At 40.5% G+C, this 21,687-nt stretch overlaps 4 protein-coding genes across 4 annotated transcripts in view; all 4 read right to left on the bottom strand.

Moving 5' to 3' along the window:
* Positions 1-1,259: 1,259 nt before the first annotated feature.
* LOC310963637 (B-type lectin plumieribetin-like) lies at positions 1,260-2,169 on the bottom strand. The gene is made up of 3 exons (XM_083936525.1): positions 2,105-2,169; positions 1,800-1,893; positions 1,260-1,591 (listed from the first exon to the last, which is right to left on the bottom strand). The coding sequence occupies exons 2-3, from the start codon at positions 1,887-1,889 to the stop codon at positions 1,331-1,333; spliced, it is 351 nt and encodes a 116-aa protein (XP_083792651.1). The 5' UTR covers positions 1,890-1,893; positions 2,105-2,169; the 3' UTR covers positions 1,260-1,330.
* Positions 2,170-6,183: 4,014 nt separating this feature from the next.
* LOC310963607 (uncharacterized protein) lies at positions 6,184-9,625 on the bottom strand. Its single transcript, XM_083936485.1, has 4 exons — positions 9,134-9,625; positions 8,020-8,130; positions 7,829-7,930; positions 6,184-6,583 (listed from the first exon to the last, which is right to left on the bottom strand). Exons 1-4 carry the CDS (start codon positions 9,326-9,328, stop codon positions 6,497-6,499), a joined length of 495 nt encoding a protein of 164 aa, XP_083792611.1. The 5' UTR covers positions 9,329-9,625; the 3' UTR covers positions 6,184-6,496.
* Positions 9,626-10,972: 1,347 nt separating this feature from the next.
* LOC310963169 (uncharacterized protein) lies at positions 10,973-12,137 on the bottom strand. Its single transcript, XM_083935854.1, has 4 exons — positions 11,885-12,137; positions 11,620-11,724; positions 11,413-11,514; positions 10,973-11,294 (listed from the first exon to the last, which is right to left on the bottom strand). Exons 1-4 carry the CDS (start codon positions 12,074-12,076, stop codon positions 11,205-11,207), a joined length of 489 nt encoding a protein of 162 aa, XP_083791980.1. The 5' UTR covers positions 12,077-12,137; the 3' UTR covers positions 10,973-11,204.
* Positions 12,138-16,315: 4,178 nt separating this feature from the next.
* slc4a2b (solute carrier family 4 member 2b) overlaps positions 16,316-21,687 on the bottom strand; it is a 31,349-nt gene continuing 25,977 nt past the window's right edge. Inside the window, exons 17-24 of the mRNA XM_083935771.1 lie at positions 21,173-21,367; positions 20,518-20,739; positions 19,749-19,838; positions 19,483-19,649; positions 18,339-18,592; positions 18,074-18,243; positions 17,359-17,532; positions 16,316-16,550 (exon numbers count right to left, since the gene is read on the bottom strand). Of these exons, the coding sequence (XP_083791897.1) occupies positions 16,470-16,550; positions 17,359-17,532; positions 18,074-18,243; positions 18,339-18,592; positions 19,483-19,649; positions 19,749-19,838; positions 20,518-20,739; positions 21,173-21,367 (1,353 nt within the window). The 3' untranslated portion in view covers positions 16,316-16,469. The remainder of the gene's footprint in view (positions 16,551-17,358; positions 17,533-18,073; positions 18,244-18,338; positions 18,593-19,482; positions 19,650-19,748; positions 19,839-20,517; positions 20,740-21,172; positions 21,368-21,687) is intronic.

Genomic DNA, 21,687 nt, shown 5'->3' on the forward strand with positions numbered 1-21,687 from the left:
AAACAGGTTTAATTATGCTGTGAAAATGGTCTGTTTAAAATGGGGGTCAATAAGAAACTGCTCTATTATGAAACCTGCCTCTAGTGGACACTCAATGCGATTTTTGGCATTTCTGCATTGGATCAACCAGGAAGTCGCCGTGGTTGGGGCTATTGGACTGATATCTAAACAAATTCACACCAAAATAGAGTTATCTGATACTTAAGCATTTTCTTGAATAGTAAGTTTGTTTTTTCTTATACAATTTATATTTTTCTTCACTGGTTCCCTGTTGTCATAGGCTATTTTATTGGCTATCTCACTAAGCCCCCCCCCCCCCCCCCATCAATACAGGAGCTATTTCACTAAAGTACCTGCAGAGAGTTCTGCTGCTGAATAACAACAATGTCACAGATCAAACTAACAGTATATAAAGCTGTAAAAAGCGTCTCCACCTAGTGCAGTGCTTCTTACATCTTTTCGCATCAGTAATAATAATTTCCCTAAATCATAATAGAACTCTGACAGAGGCTCTTCTGCTGCACAATGAGAGCTTTTTGCTGATTATACTTTCACTTAAGGTAAACTTAAACTAACCGAAAGATCTGAATACTTCTTCCACCACTGAGATCCAGTACCAGTCTGAATGATAATGGAGTCACCATTAGACACATTTATTTAGATGATTATCATGTTTTAATCCCTCTGTGTTTTACTACCATATTCTCATTGGATGTAAGTATGTTAACTCAACTACTGTACTTAAAGTGCAGTTATGCTACTTTATACTTCTACTCCACTACATCTAAATAGAAATGATTTGGCTTTTTACTCTACTGCATTTATTTGACAGCTTTAGCTATTTAGAAAATTCAGATTATTGAGTAAAAATATACATGGACTAATACATTTATGACATTTAACTATAGATTAAACCACCTATAGTAGTACTACTATAGTAGTAGAAGTATATAAAGTATTTAAAATGAGCTCCAGCCTTACCAGCTGTGAAAAGGTGATGAACACATTCATGCATCAATAGTTCTAATCCAGTAATATAATATATATCATTCAGAATTTATTCTGCCTAATGAGTACTTTTACTTTTGGTAGACTACTTTAAGTCTATTTTGATGCTAGTACTTTCACTTATTTCTAAATTGCTACATTTACTTTAAAAATACCAGTGTAACTATTTATAATGTTAAACCTTTTCTTGTCTCAAATAATTCATTGAGCTGAGATGCAGACGCACACATTGATCAGATAAATAAAATATGCATGGTAAAAAATGTTTTTATTTGGTCACTGATGGCAGGTTTACTGGTAACTCAATCTGACATAAACCGGATCACTTCAGACCCCTGGAAATATCAGAGGTCCAAATCTCATCACATTCTTTGGTCAACACCAATTTGCCCTCATCGCTCAGGTGAAGACGACACATGTTGCAGTTACCCTTGGAGGAGTTTGTCTGCCACCTGGGTTCATCATTCTTGTTGTACATGACCAGGTTGCAGTCTTCCTGCATGCACAGGCGGAAAACATCTGATCCATGAGTGTCTGAAGCCCACTTAGCGGTCCAGCCATAGATGACAAAGTTGCCATCATCCTGCAGACGGAAACAGAGATATTTGACTGATATCATAATGTGCATTTCTGAATGAAAGTGTAATGCCCCTCTTTTGCTGATGAGAACTAAATGTTCCCGCTTGAACTACTTGAACCAAGCAGGGTTTGGGGATTTTAATTTTGCATTTGCTGGATCATCATGTATCCTAATAAGTGTCTGCAGTGCACAAATATTCTGAGTTACTCACCTGGAAGACAGCCTTCCACTGCCTGTTGTTGGACATCAGGTAGTCTCCTCTGCGGAGCTCATCATTTTTGGAGATGTAGTTCCTGCTCATTATTCTGCAAAAAGAAGAAAATCTTTGCTATATCAAAATCCCAAAACGCCGAAAACGCATTGAAAACACAAGGTGTCAGTCTGATGCAACAATTATCAACTTAATATCAACAGCACAGATTTAACAGTAAACTGCAAAAACTCCTTTGTGCATTAACGTACTCTGCAGAGAAATGTATGAATCCATCCATCAGTATAAAAGTATAGAGTACTTACAGGGTTGAATGTCCCAACTCAGTCAGACTGCAAGCAGAGGAAGAGGAGTGAAGTGCAAGATGTGAAATTCACTCAAGTTTTATAGGCTGGGGCTGCAGCGAGAAGGGAGGGGGCAGAAAGGGGAGCGCCATATCCCTCTTTATCTCATAAGAACTGAATGTTCCTGATCTGAGTTTTGGTTTTTGTGACATTAGATGGATATGAAAGAATACACATGTTTAATATGTCTTATACAAATCAGTGATTGACACATTAATTAACTAATCAGTAGCTACAGACTACGTCTGAAAGGATGTAGTGTTAAAAAAAAAAGATTTATTAGTTTATTTGTCAGGGACAATGAAAAACATTGTAACAGGTTAAAATAACATGAAACAGATGTATTACACATAGGATTTCTAGTCTAATCTGTAACCCCTGTTCTTGGTTGGGATTTTTTCTTTTGAAAAATATATTTTTTGTGCACATAATAGATAAATAGTGACATTCTCATACATGCAACATGATCATAGAAAAATGACAATATTTACACCACATTAAAATCAATTTAAATGTTTGCTTTGCAGGTTTCTGCAGTCTATCTTTTCCTCTGTCTGTGTGTACCTTTGTCTTAGCCAATGTTCTACCTTTTCATTAAACTACATCAGATCAGTTTGTGTTTTTCCGTTGGCAGGGCATTCTCAAAATGTATTCCTTTTACTGAAAACGATGACTGACTGAAAGTGGTACCTGCAGGTACCCCTTACTTTTACCATAGAGGCGATTCTATTGCTGATTGTTTATGGTGACATATGGACAGTGCTGACGAAATTGTTCACTAATCTAAACCCCAAGTCTACTCACACCTGAGCAGGATGTGCTATTTTATTGCCCAGTCCCTTAACATAGAGCTGTGATTATGTAACAACTCTTTTTTTTTTTAAGTTACAAAAAAGGCCTTATTGTCTCCCTCCACTTCCCATGCTCTGTGCACAAGGCTGGACTAAAGTTTCCAGGGCAACAGTGTATTTGGCTGGCCTGCAAGTCTGGGGGTGGGGTGGGGGGTGGGGGGTGTGCAGGGGCCGATCTACTGTGTTGGCATAGGGTGCAGCTGCCACTCCTAAAGAAAGGCCAACCTAATGAAATATATGCATCTGGAAAGTTGTGGCTGGTCAGAAATTTATAATAGTGAAACTTCAATATCCAAGTGAATGCAGGGTTTAGATTTTTTACATAACAAACCGTAATCTTTGAAGGGTAACATGTTTGACAAATGGATACGTCCTTGAAGAGAAAGGGGGACACACATGTTGAAATTTGTTTAGATATCAATTTATTATAGCTACCATTTCTAATATGCACAAGAAAGTGCTCCAGGAGCCCTACCCATACGTGGTAACCACTAGTCATTTTTTATTACCCAAGATAAGTAATAAACATGCACAAGCTTGATATGAAGAGGTTATCATAATTACATGCTGCATCAGGGTGATGGCGTGTGAAAGCCTTTCTCAGTTTACCGAGCCAACTTTTTTTTACATCTTATTTTTTGTCAACACTCCTTTAGGGAAAGGTGTGATCATGTAATAGAGCTTTTTATTTGACATCTTTTTTCTTTTACATGAAAGACCATTAATGTCTCCCTTTCACTTCCCATGTTCTGCCATGCATGCACCATGTCATCCAAGTTCCTATCAAGACACTGAGACACACTGAGGTTTCTACATTTTCTATTAGAATAGAAGTACCCGAGTCTAGAAATACCTCATTGCAAGTAAAGTCAAAACCTTTCTAAACCTTACTTTAGTTAAAGCGGAAAGTAAAAAATACTTTGTTACTGTACTTACGTTTTTCATGTATCTGTGCTGTACTTTACTTAAGTAGATTTAGTGTCTATACTTTCTACTCCGCTATATTTCCACACTGGGATGTGTCACATGTTACAGTCACATGGCTGTTTTTCCCCCTGAATGAAGCGTAATCAATAGTGTGAGAGTAATCAGAACCAGTCAGAGCAGGCAGCCCCTTCTTCACACCCAAAATGGATACGGGAGAGGCTACCACTGAGAGGCTGAGCCGGACATTCGCCACCCATGGTCCAATTTAAAATAGTTATCTGAGATAACTGGCTCTAATAATGATTCATGGCAGTCCGTCACCTCCTTTGTGTCCCTCGAAACACGAGAAACTGGCTTTCAAAAATTTCATTCATGAAAACTATTTTATACATAAGATGCTCTCACTACAATGAAATTGGGCTCATTGAAGCCTTAAGATTCTCAGTTTTCTATTCAGACCCAATTTATGACATCGAAGCTTTAACTGACCCCAGTATGCAGAAATATTCAGATACACTATTTTAGAATAGGCCAATATAACACAATTCTGCTGCATGAGAAAAACGGCCTGTTTTTTTTTGCCCCAAACTGTCTGCATTATCATAAAGTGGGCATGTCTGTAAGAGGGAGACTCATGGCACCCATAGAGACCAAGGTCAAGGGACCCCTTTGAAAAAGGCCATGCCAGTTTTTTTCTCACCAGCATTTAGTCAACATAACTTTGGAGCATTCTTTCATTTTCTTTCCAGACAAGCTAGCATGAGGTGGTTGGTACCAATGGATTCCTTAGATCATTTAGTTTCTTATGAGACCAATATATGCACTCTATATAAGCTAGACCCTGTTACCCCACAGGTCTCTGACTGGGGTGACACCTGGGGTGGCCAATCATATTTCAGGGGTTGCCCAACTCCCTCAAGTAGAAAGGTTAATGTAATACTTCAACTTTTACTAAAGTACATTTTAGTCTGTTTATTTGTACTTAAGTACAGTGTTTGAGTAACATGACTACACCAGATGGATTGATTCCAAGCCCCCATCACAGCGACTTCCTGGTTGATCCAATTGGGAAGTGCCAGAAACTGCAGTTCTCTGAGTGTCCACTAGGATTAGTTTGAATAATAGAGCAGTTTCTCATTGAGCCCCATGTTAAAAAGGCCGTTTTCACAGCATAATTAATAATGATTAGGGACGCGGTACTTCTCCGCGGAGGCTAGTCGCCAGGATTACAACTCCTTCATCTCGACCTGGACTGCGGTCTTTCGTTTGGTGGTGTTTCCATAAGTGAATTGATGGTTTGCTCTTTGATCAACTGCACTAACAGATGGTTTAGGAACACACCGTGTTAACGTTAGCTCTGTTATGGTAATTAAACAGCAGCACTTGCACCATGACTTGTAGTACAGCCTGCTATTGATGACACATACACTAGATGCTGATCTGGAGCAGCGGGAGGATTCGGGCCGTGATGGTCGGTGTTTTACAGTCTATGGGCATGGTACTGTGTTGAATATTTGGAATAGCTGAAGCAGATCCAGGACGCCAGTGTGCAGGGCACATAGAGACAAGCAGAGACAAACAACCATTCACATCTACTGACGATATAGAGTCATCCATGAACCTAACACATGCAAGTCTTTGGACTGTGGGAGGAAGCCAGAGAACCCGGAGAAGACGCAGACACTGGCAGAGCATGCAAACTCCACACCGAAGGGCCGGGATTCGAACCCGGAACAAGGAACCCTCTTGCTGTGAGGCGACAGTGCTAACCACCACAGCACCGTGCCGCCCTGATTGTATTCATGTTGTTACAATATAAAACTTAGTTATCATTGCTTTTATTTAAGATAAAAATGATTATTGCTGACCTACATGGGCCCCCCTGATGTCTGGGCCCTTTTCCCCTCCTAATGGGCGGCCCTGCATGTTGATACAGTACAGTTGGCTTTATAGTGGAAAATAACTCACAGGCTCCAACTGCCAAAGACTCACAGTCTCACAGATACTTTGGACAGAAGTGAAGTGTCAGCCTTGCTATTATTCACACCATCAAATAAAAATGTCAATAAATCAGTGTGTTTATGTGATGATGAGTATTTTTCTCACGGTGTTATAATTGTTGTTTCCTTGACTGGCGCATTCCTGCAGGAACAGGTTGGGTGGATGTCCACGATGAGTAACCCAACCCAGATATAAATCTGGATCTCAAACACAAAGCACAGATAACTGCCAACACTTTTTTCTTTCTCTTTTTTTTTTTTATTACACAGTGACATTTGTTATACAGTGATTTTACAAGCAAAGAAGGAACTTATTTATCACATCAGAGAGGAGCTAATAGTGAGGTTGAGTGACCAGCATTATTGTTGGCAAACATGACAAACACACTTTAATTTAATTTGGAGATTTGCTGCTTTTCTATTTTCATATTATAAGCGAAGCCTGGGTGAGAAATGTGCGGGAAATGATAATGAGCGCTGGCACGTCAAAGTCACCTCACTGCAGTGAAGTAAGCATGCAACAGGTGCAGAGTCTCCGTATGTTATGAAGCATGTAATTTCTGGTATTCTTCATTTTAGCCAGTTGACACAGCCAACAGCGTAGGAGCTCCACTGTTGTAATTCATCTTTTTGCAGTGCTCCAGCCTGGTTGTTCTCATTTCCTGAAACAAGAGAGTAAACGCATTAAGATGTCTGTTCATGCATCATTTGTGTGTAGGGAAGCAACACACTGCACCAATTTTAACTTTCTTATAAAATAGAAATAAGAAAATAAAGATGTATCCAGTTGCCGCACATTTAGTGTAAATTATGAAGGTCATTGAGAGAGGAGGACATTGAGAGATATTGGAGAACTTTAAGTCCAACATTGAGAAAAAACGGAAAATATAGTCCACTGGATTATATTTTTACTCCACCAATTTAGCATCGCACTCTTTTAGAGTTTTTAGAGAAGATTGTTAGGTTCACTATTAACTCTTTTTAAAATGAAAGAACCAGATATATCATTCTTTTTCCTTGTCCAAACCCGCTGCCTACTGGGAACTCTGAACTTCTTAGTTCAACTAGAACAGATGCATAAGTTTCAGGTGGTCGTGTCTAAATGGTCATTAGATTTGCAAAAACTCAAAAAAGTGTGTACGATGCCTAACCTTGCCTACCACTTAACCGTAATCATGTTGTGAGACTTTCTCTTATCTTGGGTTACCGTCTAGACACAACCTAGTGGCGGTGAATGCGAACAGATGAAGAGCAGGCCATAGAGGTGTGGTAAGATCACTGTCTAACTCCACACCCCCAGGTTTTCATTTTTGTAGTCTTCAGAAAACATCCGACGGTAACTCAAATCACTTGAGGCAATTCATCAGAAATTTAGTCTGACTTTTATTGTTTCAAATTGGCAGAGGTCCTCTGACCGAAGTGATGTTGATCAGCCTTCAGTTAAATTACGGGCGGGAATGTAGAAACTCCTTCAGGCAGCCACCGCCCCGATGAAGGTCAGAAAGCCACAAAAATGATATGTTTTAAATTGAAAACCTGCTGCATTTCATCAGAGTAGAGTGATTTTCCGGGGACGGTCCCTGCCTGGGGCTGTCCCCAGACAGTCCCTGTTTCTTTGTTTTTTCTTTACAACAAATACTGTAAGAATGGGCGCCGAAGGCCATGGAACTGTCAAGAAATGGGAATTGTCCCCATTATTTATTTTATAGAATAATCACGTTGGATATTTTAATGTCGTATTGAGTATAGAACTGGAAGTGTTCCCTGCTCGGTCACCTTATTTCAGAACAATTTGATATTTATAATCACATAAAAAACTACTCATAGGGGCTTTAAAGTGTATATCCTAAAAGGCTAAAAGCTTTGCACAGAATCATTCAGATAGGAGATAAATACATGAACAATACCTCTGTGAGTCTGGGTTTCTGGATGCAGTGAACGTACGGCTTGGGTCTCGACTCTATCTGCTCTGCTGCTGTTTTGTAGCAAACTGCGCAGTCCATCAGTGGCTGTGAAGTCATTCAAACAAAACAAACTAATCATGAGGATGCCGATCACTGATTTGAAACGAATGCTTCTCCTTTTGAAATTCACTCACCCTGTCATTCCTGAAGGGGCACGTCTGAGGGCTGGACGCGTTCGTTCCTTTGGCACACCTGGTGGGTTTCAGGTAAAAGTGGTGGTAGAGGTATCTCACACCGAATCCAGACTGCAAGAGAGCAAAAGGTCATTTTAATACGAGCTACAAAGAAGCAAAATAAAGTCTGGGAAACCTCCTTTATAGATTCATTCGTCATATTGAAGCAAAAACATATTTGATTGCAATCGGATTAGAGCTGCAGCAGGACAGATGTGAATCTTTGAAACATAAAAAAAGGGTTGAAATCACAGAATTAAATAAAATCTGAAACAAAATTCACCCAGGAAGCTTATGCAGAGTGTACCTCTCATTTACATCATAATTACAGATTTGTTTCTTGAACGCAAATGTCATTAATGTCATTTTTGGCCACTTGCTGAAATGATGCATTCAAGTGATCACCAAAGTCTTCAAGGATTCCACCTCTGACGATCATGGATGTCTGTACTAAATTGTCAATTTGATTTTTTATCGTGAACCAAAGTGTTGGACAGCTCTTCACGATGCTGTGATATAGTAGTTAACTCAGTCGAGTCTTTTGGTCTGAATAGAGAATAAAGTTCTTTCAGTTCCCGTCTATTCATCCATTTTTCCCAATAGATGTGAAATCCCTTTTTCACATCTATTTTTTTTAAAAAAGAAACTATTTTGTTACAACTTCCTACAAGTAATACTTTGTGTTTTTGATACCAGCTCATATTTGTCTTCATTGCTTATTAACGGATTACATACCAAAACATAATTGCTGCCAATTCACAGTCAGAGTAGAAAGTTGAAGGATGTTGAATTATTCCGACAAAGACACACCTCTCATTTCTCTCTCTCTCTCTTTTTTTTTTGTGAAATCAAACAGCCCCGCTGAAAACATGTTGAGATTTGACCGTTCACGGTGCACTTGATTTGAAGCACATGTGGGATCCAGAAGTCCCTGAAGGCAGCGTGAGTGAGACAAACCCTTCAAGAAGTAAAGGGAACTGAAAGCAGCACTTATTACGGTTAAATGTGGGTCTGTTTAGTTTTTGATTTGATATTTTCATTCCCTCAAAAATCAAATCTTAAACTCCAGCTTTACCTCGATATCTGACTTCTCCAGACTTCTCAGGAAGCGAAAATGGTGGTGCACCCCAGCGTGGGTGTTGAGCTGCTCTACCGCCAGATCCACTCCTTTCTTGTAGTCCTCAGACAGCCCATTATAAGCATCCTGGGCCCCGGCAGAGCACAGCACAGCTCCGACACAAAGCAGCAACAGCAACCCAGCAGCAGCCATCTTCCTCTGAACGTGTGAGGAGAGCAGTGTGGCTCAGGGGGTAAACTCCCTCCTCGCTCTGTGGGATCAATACTCACAGGGAAAACAAATCCTATTATGGCTGTATGAGTAACAAGTGGGACTTAACACAGTCACCCTCAACAGGCTTGCTGCACTGACTGTTTACTTTCTATGTCCAAGTTCCTGTAACTCGCCAGGGGAAACAGATTCAAGCCTGTCATAACAAAACACATTTTCAATGGGGAAGTTTTCACAGAAGTTACTGCTTGCCAGAAAGTGGAATTACTCTCATATCCCGAAACACTATTACAATAGAGACTTAGGTTAGTAATCCAATTCCTGGAAACCAACCTGACACGCCATGAAAAGACTTTGGCCCCAGGACAGACATAAAGGTCAGGGGTGATCAGGGGGGGAATGAACTCTATTGGCTCATGGGCTCCCGTGTTGTTGCGTAAAGAGAAAGTAGGTCACTTGGAAGAACTGCAGGTTTTCTTTGAATATGCATGACAGGATGGTTCATTAAACTGTTTATCCGAGTGCTGATGGTGCATTCTTTTTACTTTTGTAGCCAGTTGAGGTGGAGCTTGTTTGACCTACTTTGTAAAGAGTTCAGTAGTTTGATAGTGGTTTTTTAAATCTAGGGGTCGGGCCCCTCCAAAGGGCCACAAGCAGGGGTTTAAACGAGGCGGGGCTTTCCGGGACGAAGCTCTTCGGTCATCAGTGGAGACTTGAAGCCCAGTTCAGGCCAAAGATTCACCACGAGTCGAATTGCAACTTGCGACTACTTGCGATGAGCAGGTCGGCAGCTTTCTGAAACCTGCCAGTTCACACCATAGTCCAGTCATTTTGAGCCAAAATAGGGGTCAACAAATTCAACAAATTGCAACAGAAGCAAAACTCAACTGATTTTGTATCCTCGAGTGAGGGAAAAAAAAGGACAGAAAAAGGGGAAAGTTTCCAAAAATACCCACATATACCCCATGCATTCACCTATTCATAAAGTTTGCCCTATTGGGATTCTTTAGGGCTTTATGTTCTTATTCAGAATAACAAAATGACTTGACTACCAGTGAGACGAGGCAAGAGATGGTGTATCCTCTCCATAGCAACGCCTCTCTGTACTTCCGTTCTAACTTCTGACTTTTCAGGCCATTTTTCTCCTAGTTGGATATCATTTGTAGCATTATAAAATATAACTTAGGCAATACAAAATAGGCATTTGTGTCTAGTGTGAGTGAACAGATCCACACCATGTATCAACCAGTCGGACCGGCACACGAACCACCAACTTGTAGTAGCACATTTGTCTGCAGAGAGAAGGACAGAGACTGACTGAAGCGTTTGAGAGAGAAAAGGGGAAAAAGGGAGAGGGGAAGAGAAGGTGGACTATTGCATGCAATGTTTCTGTAAGCTACTAATAATTTAGGCTAGCTGGAACAAACAATGCTTCCAAAATGATGGGCCTCCCCATCCCCAACCTCTCCTCAACAGCAATGCCACCACATGCAGAGCTTGTTCCATATTTGGCACTTCATAGCTGACAACTAGTCGATTCATCTTTGCAGCTTAACAATACAAAATACGGAACATGCCGGCCTTCTCCTTTGAAATTAGGTCAAAGTAGCGCATTCATAATAACAGTGCACACCAAATGAAACTTTATTGAGTTTTGTTACACAAAGTCATATCTCGGAAGTATATCTCATATCTACATGGAAGTAAACAAAAAAAACTCCCTCAAATGTAATAAAAAATGACAATACTATTGAAATAATGCTTAAGAGGTTGTGATGGCATTAACGACAAATGAGTAATCTGCTTCAATACTGAAAAAAAAAGCTTCAAAAAGTAGATACTAAATGAGTCCAAGTATTCACTTTGTCCCTGTTGATGCCAGAAGAGTTGGAGCTCCGCTGCTGTAGCCCATTGTGTTGCAGTGATCGACTCTGCCCGCCTTCATCTCCTGCCATTCAGAACAACAACAGAAATGGACAAATGAAAAAAATTAAACAATCTCATGAAGTGATATTGCAGGTGGGGTTTTGTCACTAACAAAGTGACCTTCCAGTGAACAGACTGACCTCTGTAAGGGCCGGTTTGTGGACACAGTGAACATACGGTTTGGGCTCCTGTTCAATCTCTCCTCTAAATGTTTTGTAACAGACGGCGCAGTCGATCAGCGGCTGCATGAATGCACACAAACAAAAAAACCCAGCACAGGCGAGTTAGAGCAGGCAGTCGCCCTCGAGTTTAACATTTCTGCGGTCAGTAAATCGCACTAAACTTACTCTATCGTTCCTGAACTGACACGCCGTGGCGTCAACAGTTCCTTTTTGGCACTTGGTGGCTTTAAGGTAGAAATGGTGGTAGATGTAGGTCACATCAAAACCAGGCTGAGGAGAAAGACAAAGAGGGGGATTAGCTCTGAGGGGGTTTCTCTGATAAAATTCCCACATTCTTTGGTGATTAGATCTTTTCTTGAGGGTTTTACTCACAGGAAATCACCCAATCATGAGTGAGAAACACTGACTCAGAGAAGCAGACATACTGTACCTCAATGTCTGACTTTGTGACACTTCTGAGGAAGAGAAAATGGTGCTGGATTCCAGCGTGAGAGCTGAGCTTCTCCAGGGCCAGATCCACTCCTTTCCTGTAGGTTTCAGGAAGTTTGCTGTAAGCCTCCTGTGCATTAGAGGAAAAAAACAAAGCTCCAACACTGAAGAGCAGCAACAATAGCGCAGCCATCTTCTTCCCTGTGTCTGTAACAGTGGGTGTGAGGGGGGAATGCAGAGGTCCACCCACTCTGTGTCCCTGAACAGGAAAGAACATCCAGCCCTCTTTCCCCCGAAGAAAACACTCTGGAAACAAAGAACAGAACTTTAGCATGTCGGCCCGAGAGCTTAATGCACTGCCACTTACGTAGAAAACACATGCAAATAAGATTAAATGAAAGAATATAAAGCATTTTCATGACAAATAAAATAGTAAATAGTGAAAAAAATAACCAAATGCAGAAATGTTTCCAGTCACAAAACACAAGAGAAACTAGCTACAAAAGAACAGAAATCTAGAGCAGGTGTGTTTTTACTTTTTACTGTCCTGTGTTTCTTTACTCAGTTCTGTGTTCTGTGCAGAATGGTTTTCTAAATGCAGCACAGTCCAGACATGCTCGCGAGCCTTTTTTGCAATTCCAAATCAAGTCTCAAGTCTTTGAACCAGAGTCAAAATCAAGCCTTGAGTCAAGTCTCAAGTCTTTGAGCTAGTGTCCAAATCAAGTCTCAACTCTCTGAGCTAGTGTCTAAATCAAGTCTCAACTCTCTGAGCTAGTGTCTAAATCAAGTCTCAACTCTCTGAGCTAGTGTCTAAATCAAGTCTCAAGTCTCTGAGCTAGTGTCTAAATCAAGTCTCAAGTCTCTGAGCTAGTGTCTAAATCAAGTCTCAAGTCTCTGAGCTAGTGTCTAAATCAAGTCTCAAGTCTCTGAGCTAGTGTCTAAATCAAGTCTCAACTCTCTGAGCTAGTGTCTAAATCAAGTCTCAAGTCTCTGAACTAGTGTCTAAATCAAGTCTCAAGTCTCTGAGCTAGTGTCTAAATCAAGTCTCAACTCTCTGAGCTAGTGTCTAAATCAAGTCTCAAGTCTTTCAACCAGAGTTAAAATCAAGTCTCAAGTCTTTGAACCAGAGTCAAAATCAAGTCTTGAGTCAAGTCTCAAGTCTTTGGGGGAAAGTCCAAATCAAGTCTCAAGTCTTTGAGCTAGTGTCTAAAACAAGTCTCAAGTCTTTGAACTAGAGTTAAAATCAAGTCTCAAGTCTTTGAACCAGAGTCAAAATCAAGTCCAAATCAAGTCTCAAGTCTCTGAGCTAGTGTCTAAACCAAGTCTCAAGTCTCTGAGCTAGTGTCCAAACCAAGTCTCAAGTCTCTGAGCTAGTGTCCAAATCAAGTCTCAAGTCTGAGCTAGTGTCCAAATCAAGTCTCAACTCTCTGAGCTAGTGTCCAAATCAAGTCTCAAGTCTCTGAGCTAGTGTCCAAATCAAGTCTCAAGTCTCTGAGCTAGTGTCCAAATCAAGTCTCAAGTCTCTGAGCTAGTGTCCAAACCAAGTCTCAAGTCTCTGAGCTAGTGTCCAAATCAAGTCTCAAGTCTCTGAGCTAGTGTCCAAATCAAGTCTCAAGTCTCTGAGCTAGTGTCCAAATCAAGTCTCAACTCTCTGAGCTAGTGTCCAAACCAAGTCTCAAGTCTCTGAGCTAGTGTCCAAATCAAGTCTCAAGTCTCTGAGCTAGTGTCCAAATCAAGTCTCAAGTCTCTGAGCTTGTGTCCAAATCAAGTCTCAAGTCTCTGAGCTAGTGTTCAAATCAAGTCTCAGGTCTCTGAGCTAGTGTCCAAATCAAGTCTCAAGTCTCTGAGCTTGTGTCCAAATCAAGTCTCAAGTCTCTGAGCTAGTGTTCAAACCAAGTCTCAAGTCTCTGAGCTTGTGTCCAAATCAAGTCTCAAGTTTTTGAACCAGAGTCAAAATCAAGTTTCAAATCAAGTCTCAAGTCTTTGGTCAGAAGTCCAAATCAAGACTCTTGTGATAGTAATGAGCAGTTTATCATCTGCCGCATGTCAGAATTCAAACTGTGTACTTTTATCATCACTTCTTCATATATTAGCAAACAGTTTGGTATGTTATCACTTTAAACAGTCTGTTGCAGTGCACTGTGAAAAAACGGTAAGAAGGGAGGGAATGACATTCAGCTGGACAGGCATTAATGGACCAAAAATATTATAAAAAAGTCCCAAATCTTGAGTCAATCTCAGTCTCAAGTCCCTGTGTATGCGACTCAATTGTGCCTAGAGTCCATGTCATCATCTCTGCTGCACACGGGCATATTATGAGGTAAAATGCGTAAAAGCCCCCCATCATGGACTTTTATTCAACAGTACAATAACTAACTTCACCTGCACCTGGATATAAAGCACCAAAACACTCAATTAAAGCAAACAGCACATGAACAAAATAAAAATCAATCCTTGTAGGTTACGTGTATCTGGCATGCATTATATTTCACACTTTCAGCACCTCAGAGACTTAGACAACACGAGAGAACAGCCAGGATAAATAGAAAATAACTTTTATTTGTCATCAATATTTCAACCTTTAATGTACACGGGAACATCAGCAAAAGCCTCTCGGACTTTGAATTGCTTTTGAAACGGAACAACAAATCAAATCAACATTTCACGACAGATACTTTGGCATACACAGACCAACTTCACACCATCCACAGACACAGACATAAAACTGACACTGCCTACTTCTCATTAACATATCCTTCATTTACCATGATGCAGCCAAATGTGTTTTAAGTGTACTTTTTAAAAAAAAGAAAAAAAGTTTTGTGACAAATAACTCTTCAGAAACAGCAATAATGCCTCATATTGCAGCTGATAAATAATGGAGAGATGTTTGATTTACGAGCGTCTCAAAAGTGCAAACTATTGTAACACGTGTGCCTTCCTCACAAACAACAAACACTTGTAGCTGATCACTTCGTGGTCCCACAGGCACTTGAGATTTTGTGCACCTTTGTGACAACAACAGGCACAAGATCCCAGCGGCAGTCGGGCTGACATGGGACAGTTCAGAGGGAAAAGTAGTGTCGGAAACACACACTTGAGAGTAACAGAGGACTGAAAATTTAAGTTATTTGACACAGTCAAAGCTTTAACCAATCCATGTCACACTGATACAACATGACATAAAACAAAACACACACAAATATTCTTTAAAAACCTTCCCTCTCAGTAATGCATGAATATTGAGATTGTCTACACAGCTTGTGTGGAAAATTGGTTGACCGAGTTCACATGAGCGCAGGTGAAATGTTTAAATTAGTCGACGCCAAAACAAAGCAAACTTATGACGGAATGTTTTTCTCTGAAATGTCGTAAGTTTCGTCTGAAACTCCTTCGTCGGGAGATGTGAGATGGCTGAACTGCAGCTTATTGTTCTGATCACTAAGCTATTTACACAAGACTTCTGGCACTTGGACAAACCAATAAATTACAGTGATTCCATCAAACACACCACGTGAAAAATACTCTACATTAATACATTAGTGCCCTAAATCTTGTAAGTGGAGACATTTAGAGTATATTTAGGATGCCACTGTGTCAATCAGAAACATGATGTCAAGTCATTAGCGTAAAGAGAAAGTTAGGTGTTCTTGTTTGTTTTTGGTAAATGACCACAGTCCTGCAAGATCTCCCTCTGCTGGTGATCTGAACTCACTGCAGGGACAGAGTTCGACATAAAATCCCAACTGTCATCTAAACTGCTGCATTTGAGTACAAAAAAAAGCATGTTAAAGAAGGACAGGCTAAAAATCACTCACAGGTGGTCGTTCAAGAAGCAAACTTAAGGTTTAAAGGATTTAAGAGGATGCTAAGAAGCTAAAATGATTACATTAAATACAGTCACTGTTCAGATTTGGTGTCTTTTAAAAAAGTGCTACGAGCTTCGGGAGGCGGGTAAAGTGATCAGCTGTCTAAAATAAGACAGAATGAGGAAAATAAACACCTCTCAGTATATCTTTATTATTTCCTTCATAAGGCGCTTGGTGAGCTTAAAACATGAAAAAAGCGACAAACTTGAAAAGCAAGTGTGTGTTAATATAAAAAATGTATTCCATATTTCCTCCACATATTCAATGTGAATCAGAGCGACCTTTCAGGGCTGAAAATTAATAAGTCCTGCAAACCTATCTACTGTCATCGCAATTATTTTGAGCTCGAGATCACATCGTTTGATTTGGAATCTCTTGTCCCCTGAAATATCTATGTATTTTCAAAAAAGCATATCATGAGCGAACCCTCGCTGTCGACCGTTTCATCTCCTCGGTTGGATTGAAATCTTTTGCGCTGTTAAGCCTCCAACAATTTGATAAAAAGCTACTTAAATAGTTGAAGTTGGACCAAAGTAACAGTCCTCTGACATACTGTACGCGCGTGTGTGTGTGTGTGATAATAAAGATGCACAGTGATGTGGCGTCTAATTCTGTTTCAAGTTCAAGGACTCCGGATCTCAATGGTTGCTACGGTGATCGACAGTATTTGATGTCCACTAAGAGGAGTCAGGTGGCGACGCGAGGGCTACTCGTCGGTTACACAGGCATGTGCATCTCCGAGTACTCATCGTGACAGTCGCGCTCGTCAAACGTCGGCTCTGCGTCGTCTGCATCCAGCTGGAGGAGGGAGAGGAGACATCGGGATTCATTAGTCTGAGCACGAGTTAAGCTTTATTTAATTTACTCATTTCACATTTTATATAAAACCTCTTCTTAAAAGAAAATGTCAATGTGAGGCATCTTGGATAAACTATGTTCCTAGGAAGTGTAGTAACTCGTCAGTTTTCTGTATCTTTCTAATGTTTCCTACATTTCCCAGAATGCTTCAGTGTCTTTGTTGTCACTTTTTTAAGTCATGGTGGTTAAGATGTTGTGAATATTGCCATTTTTTTAATCTCTAGTGTCAAAATCATATTAAAAGATAACTTTAAAATACATACAATGAATATAATCAAACTGCAGCAAAACATGCACAATTTATAAAAATATGAAATAGATACAGAAACAAATAAACTGATACTAACTCTTGACGTTTTGACCTGTTCCTGCTTGCGACTAATCTTTACAATGAAAGAATTCAAACAGCTGAACAGTCAGTTTGCCTAATACAAAATCAGATGATAAAATAATATATTAAAAATAATATTTTTTGGAATTAAAGCAAGTTACAATGTCTTTATTCCTTAGCTGCGCTATAAGGTACTGTGTGGCACCAGAATATTCCTCTAAGTCTTTTCAAAATGGCAGCGTAAATGTATAAAATATCATTCTAAAATGAATATTAATGTCTGTGTCAATCATAGAGTTTTAACTTTAACATTGATGTAATAATAATCTCCTGTTGTCTAATTACATGTCAAACAGTTCTACCAGCAGTGGTGCAGGGTGTTAAGAAGTGTGCTGCGCCCTCTTGTGGTCAACTTACACATGCAATCTCTCTGGTGGTGAAGATGCGGCGTAGCAGGAACATTTTGACAGGGATGGTGAGGATGAGCACGAAGGGGAAAGCCAGAGACGCCTGCGTGGACATGACCGCCCACAGAGCCGCCAAACACACCACCTGGATGCAGGTGAACAGATGCATACGCAGCGTACGGACCTGAAGGGAACAGAGACTATTAATGAAAAACTCACCAACACAAGTGTGACACCAAGTCAATGATGAAGACACAAATGTTGCAACAAGGATTTAGGTAAATAATTAAAGCATCGCTACTGTCATTTCAAATCTTGGAAAGATAGTTAAGAGCTGAAAAGATTTGATGATTAATCATTTGATTTATAGTTTAAGTCATTTATGAAGCTAGATTTTGAGATTTTTTTTTTTTAAATCACTAACTTGAAAAGCTTTGGATACTGGACTGTAAAACTACAACATTTTATAGAATAATTCATTAAATAATTAATTAATTTGTTTGATCCAATGAGATTTTCTGGTGATTTTCAGGTTTTTCTGAAGAACTTTTAGACAATTTAATATATTTTATTCCTAAAAAAGATGACATTTAATAAAAAATCATGGAAATGGTTGTTGTTGGAAAAAGCATTACATTTCAAAATCCAATGACTGGAAGAATGATCTCAAAAGCTAGTGTGAGGATTTGATTGACTCTAGATAAAAACACCAACACTGCTCTTACCTTGCGTACGTAGGTGTGGTCGGGGTGATACTTTGGTGGCATGAGCAGCAGCATCATCCGCTCGGTTAGCTGGATACCATTCAGTGACATCACACCCATGTAGAGGAAGATACCAAACAGCACCGCCAGGGGGATCTGACGCAGCAGGTCCCCAATCACGATGGACATACCTGAAGGGAGAAATGAACCAAGAAATTAAAATGCCAAATTTACCTTCACTACGAATGAAAAGAGCAGTAAGGAGATTTTAGTGTGTGACACCCACCAACCATGATGGCCACCAGGAGCCCCGTGACCCTCTGCTCCTTCACCTCCTGGATGCGAGGCTTGTCTCCGGGGGCGACGGCCTTGCTCATGACAGTGAGGGCGTTGACGTGGGTCACGGAGCGAACGGTCGCGGCGGCCATCCACGGCAGGCCGAACAGAGCCGAGCTTCCGCCCAGCACCACGATCAGCAGCAGGTCCAGATGGAAACCAGAACCCTTCACCAGCATCCGCTCCTTCTTACTCACTATCAGGCTGCAGGAGCAGATAAACGACAGCAGCTTACTATTCACACATTCACAGATGCGTGAAGCCACTTTTTAAAATATATTTCAATACTTTAACTAGTTTGTTTTCTTTTTTTAATTTGTAAAGGACTTTGAGCGGAAAGGTGCTACATTATCATGTGCAAGTCTATAAATCGAACTTCCTACACCTTCTCCAAAGTCAAGTTCAAGCACTTTTCAAGCTTTTCCAGCACCTTACAGCTGTTTATGTGCAGCACATATGGTATCAACAGTACACTGATTGTTTCACGTCTTCAGCAGATTAAATTAGATGTTATTGTGATTTAAACAATAACATCGAGACAGCTTTCTACATCAGGGTAAAAAATCTTGGCCTTCTATTTAACCTAAGTGTCAAGTGGTTTTGAGCACTTCATTTGAAATCCAAAGTGCTTTTCAAACCTTGAAAGCACCCCATTAAAATTCAAGTGGTTTCAAGGTTTTCCAGCACCTGTAATAACCCTGCTTTTTGGGTTGTACAGCAGTTAAACTCAATCAATACAGACAGACTCTAAAGCTGGGAAACCTTGTTGTTTAGTTCCACCTCAGACTATGTGCTCACACTGTGAAACCTCTGAATTGTTTTGCTTATTGACAACTGTGAATAAAGATGTGTTTGTTGGCTAGCGAAGGTCTGTCTGTAACATTATACCAGCTGTTCAAAGTAATCATAAACTCTGACACCATTAAACACGCGCTGTACCGTAAAGCTCGAACAGACGGGAGACACAAGTGTCAGCGTTTAGCAGCTTTATTTGACTTCCTGTCCCTCTCTGGCGTGTTGCTTTGACACTTTCAGACACTCTGACGTGGAGTAATTCTGATGATATTCTTTTCGTGATGTGACCTGTAACTCACGTGGTGATCTGAGTCTCCATGAAGATGAGGATGAAGACCAGCAAAGCGGGCAAACAGCATGCGAACATCATCCAGACGGGGAATTCACCGTTGGTACCCAGAGGACTGATGATCCAGCCGCGTTTCGAGGGACTCGTTACGGAGAAGCCTGAAGGAACGCTCAGTTTCTGGACGATGACAGGAAGAATTGCGAAAGGTAAAGATGACGATCATGCTCTGAATTGTGAATCTTTACATTAGATTTAGTGGTGGTGTTTGAGCCTTACCTGTGTGTATGTGTCATTTATTGCGTTATCCACCAGGACCATGATGAGGATTGCAATCGGGACGCCAAAATCTCCAATAATCCTGCGCAACTGAACACACAAAAGGTGATAGAAGTTACATACTGGAGCATTTTAAAATTGAGGGTTCATTCTTGGACTGTGGACAAAACAATCTTGAGCTTTCGATCGAACAAACAGAGAAGAAAGGAAATCATGTGATACGTTTGAAAAGCTCCAGAGCAGCTACTAAATAGACCTTGCGGTAAGATTTTGCCACTTTGTTTCCACTTCCAAGAATCAATTTCAAGTTTTGAGCCAAGTTCTTAAAGGAGGGGAAACATGATACCACTCTGTCTCTCCGTTAAATATGAAGACACAGCCTGGCTCTGTCCAACGGAAACAAAATCACCTCTAAAACTAACTAATTGAGTATTTCCCAAGATGTCAAACTATTCCTAAAAAAAGTAAAAGTAAATTTCACATAATAACAGGGTAAACTCCGTCTGCGAAGGAAGATCATGATCGAATAGCTCCAGAGCAGCTCGTTTTATGAACTATAGCATTTTAGATGGGCTAAAATGAGTTTTAGGCTTTCTCGTATTCCATTGTAACCTATTTTGACATTCTTGGATGAAAGAATCTACAAAAACATACATGTATCCTCAATATATGAGGTATATATTCAAGGAAGGTTAAATAAATGTGTGTGTTAATATGTATAGCTGGATGTTGCAGGACTGACGTTAAAAAGTGCTTAAAAGCTCCTCACCCTTCCAGGGAAGAACGCACTGTTCTTGAACTTGCGCAGGTAGAAAGCGATGAAAAATGTTCCGGCCATGAGAACCAGGGAGAGCAGCGCGGTGTTGGGCTCGCCTCGGACCACCACCGGCAGGGTGCTGTTGCTCAGCATGACTGTGACGTTTTCCATGGAGGTGTTCCCTACTGTGCTGTTGTCCAGGGAACAACGTTTCAGCGGGTGCTCCTTGAAAATCTGCAGACACAACAGAAGGTTATTTAAAAACAGAATAAACACAAGAATATGTACGCACACCTGCTGCGTTTACTTTTCCTTAGACGGATTATGGTTTATCACTCTTTTAGCTACCACAACCACACTGTCTGGAAAATAAGATTATCCCAAACGGCTTTTGAGTGGGTGCCATAAAAATCTAAAAATAGCAAACCTTCCAAAATCATAAGCCTGGATAATAGTTAAACTCTTAATCCATTTAACTTTCAAGGCCAATCAATCACAAAAGATTTCAGGTGCACTTGTTAGAAAAACATACTCATTTCGACCCAGAGAACTGAATATTGTCCAAAGATTAGTCGGTTCAGTTTAGTGTCGGGGACGTGAACACGCAGCGGGCCAACAAAAACTTTTTTTTATAACCAGGAGCTGTTATGTCAAGTCTCAGATGTACCCTGCCAAGCTTGATGAAGGTCTCGCAGATGAAGATGAGGGAGATGAGGAAGGAGAAGATCTCCTGGGTGAAGCGGGAGACAAAGCGGACCAGGAAGCTTCCCTCGAAGGCCACTGTGACGATCACGATGATGATGAGCCAAAACCCGATCCAGACACGTCCCGTCAGGTACTCCATTTCGTTTGCTTTGCAGAACTGGGGACGACAAAGAATCAAGAAACTCCATTCACACACTGGAAACATCGTCACAGCAGCCAAGAAAACTTACATTAAAAGCTTGTGAAAACATAGGTTCTCAAACAGCTTCTTACTATGAGTGATGGGTCCTACGAGAACAGACACAATGCTCTAGCAAAGTGGGACCAGTCTTGGTTATTTCATTGTACATTCATTGATTATGGCCCCTTACAGAGAAATTGTTTGCAACAGGATTCATAAAAAAATACAAAACACTGACGGACAACAACCATCAACAGGACGGGAGGTGTCCGTGCGAAAGAGCAGTTTGTGATATA

The sequence above is a fragment of the Echiichthys vipera genome, assembly GCF_963691815.1.
Source record: "Echiichthys vipera genome assembly, chromosome: 21".
NCBI lineage: Eukaryota > Metazoa > Chordata > Actinopteri > Perciformes > Trachinidae > Echiichthys > Echiichthys vipera.

Excerpts from the sequence above, each read along its gene's own strand:
- LOC310963637 (XM_083936525.1), bottom strand. The coding sequence starts at position 1,889 with ATGAGCAGGAACTACATCTCCAAAAATGATGAGCTCCGCAGAGGAGAC. Across the intron at positions 1,592-1,799 it reads AGTGGAAGGCTGTCTTCCAG|GATGATGGCAACTTTGTCAT; the intron begins GTGAGTAACTCA and ends TTCCGTCTGCAG.
- LOC310963607 (XM_083936485.1), bottom strand. The coding sequence starts at position 9,328 with ATGGCTGCTGCTGGGTTGCTGTTGCTGCTTTGTGTCGGAGCTGTGCTG. Across the intron at positions 7,931-8,019 it reads GCCCCTTCAGGAATGACAGG|CCACTGATGGACTGCGCAGT; the intron begins GTGAGTGAATTT and ends ATGACTTCACAG. Across the intron at positions 6,584-7,828 it reads AGAAACCCAGACTCACAGAG|GAAATGAGAACAACCAGGCT; the intron begins GTATTGTTCATG and ends CTCTTGTTTCAG.
- LOC310963169 (XM_083935854.1), bottom strand. The coding sequence starts at position 12,076 with ATGGCTGCGCTATTGTTGCTGCTCTTCAGTGTTGGAGCTTTGTTTTTT. Across the intron at positions 11,515-11,619 it reads GTCAGTTCAGGAACGATAGA|CCGCTGATCGACTGCGCCGT; the intron begins GTAAGTTTAGTG and ends GCATTCATGCAG. Across the intron at positions 11,295-11,412 it reads ACAAACCGGCCCTTACAGAG|GAGATGAAGGCGGGCAGAGT; the intron begins GTCAGTCTGTTC and ends TCTGAATGGCAG.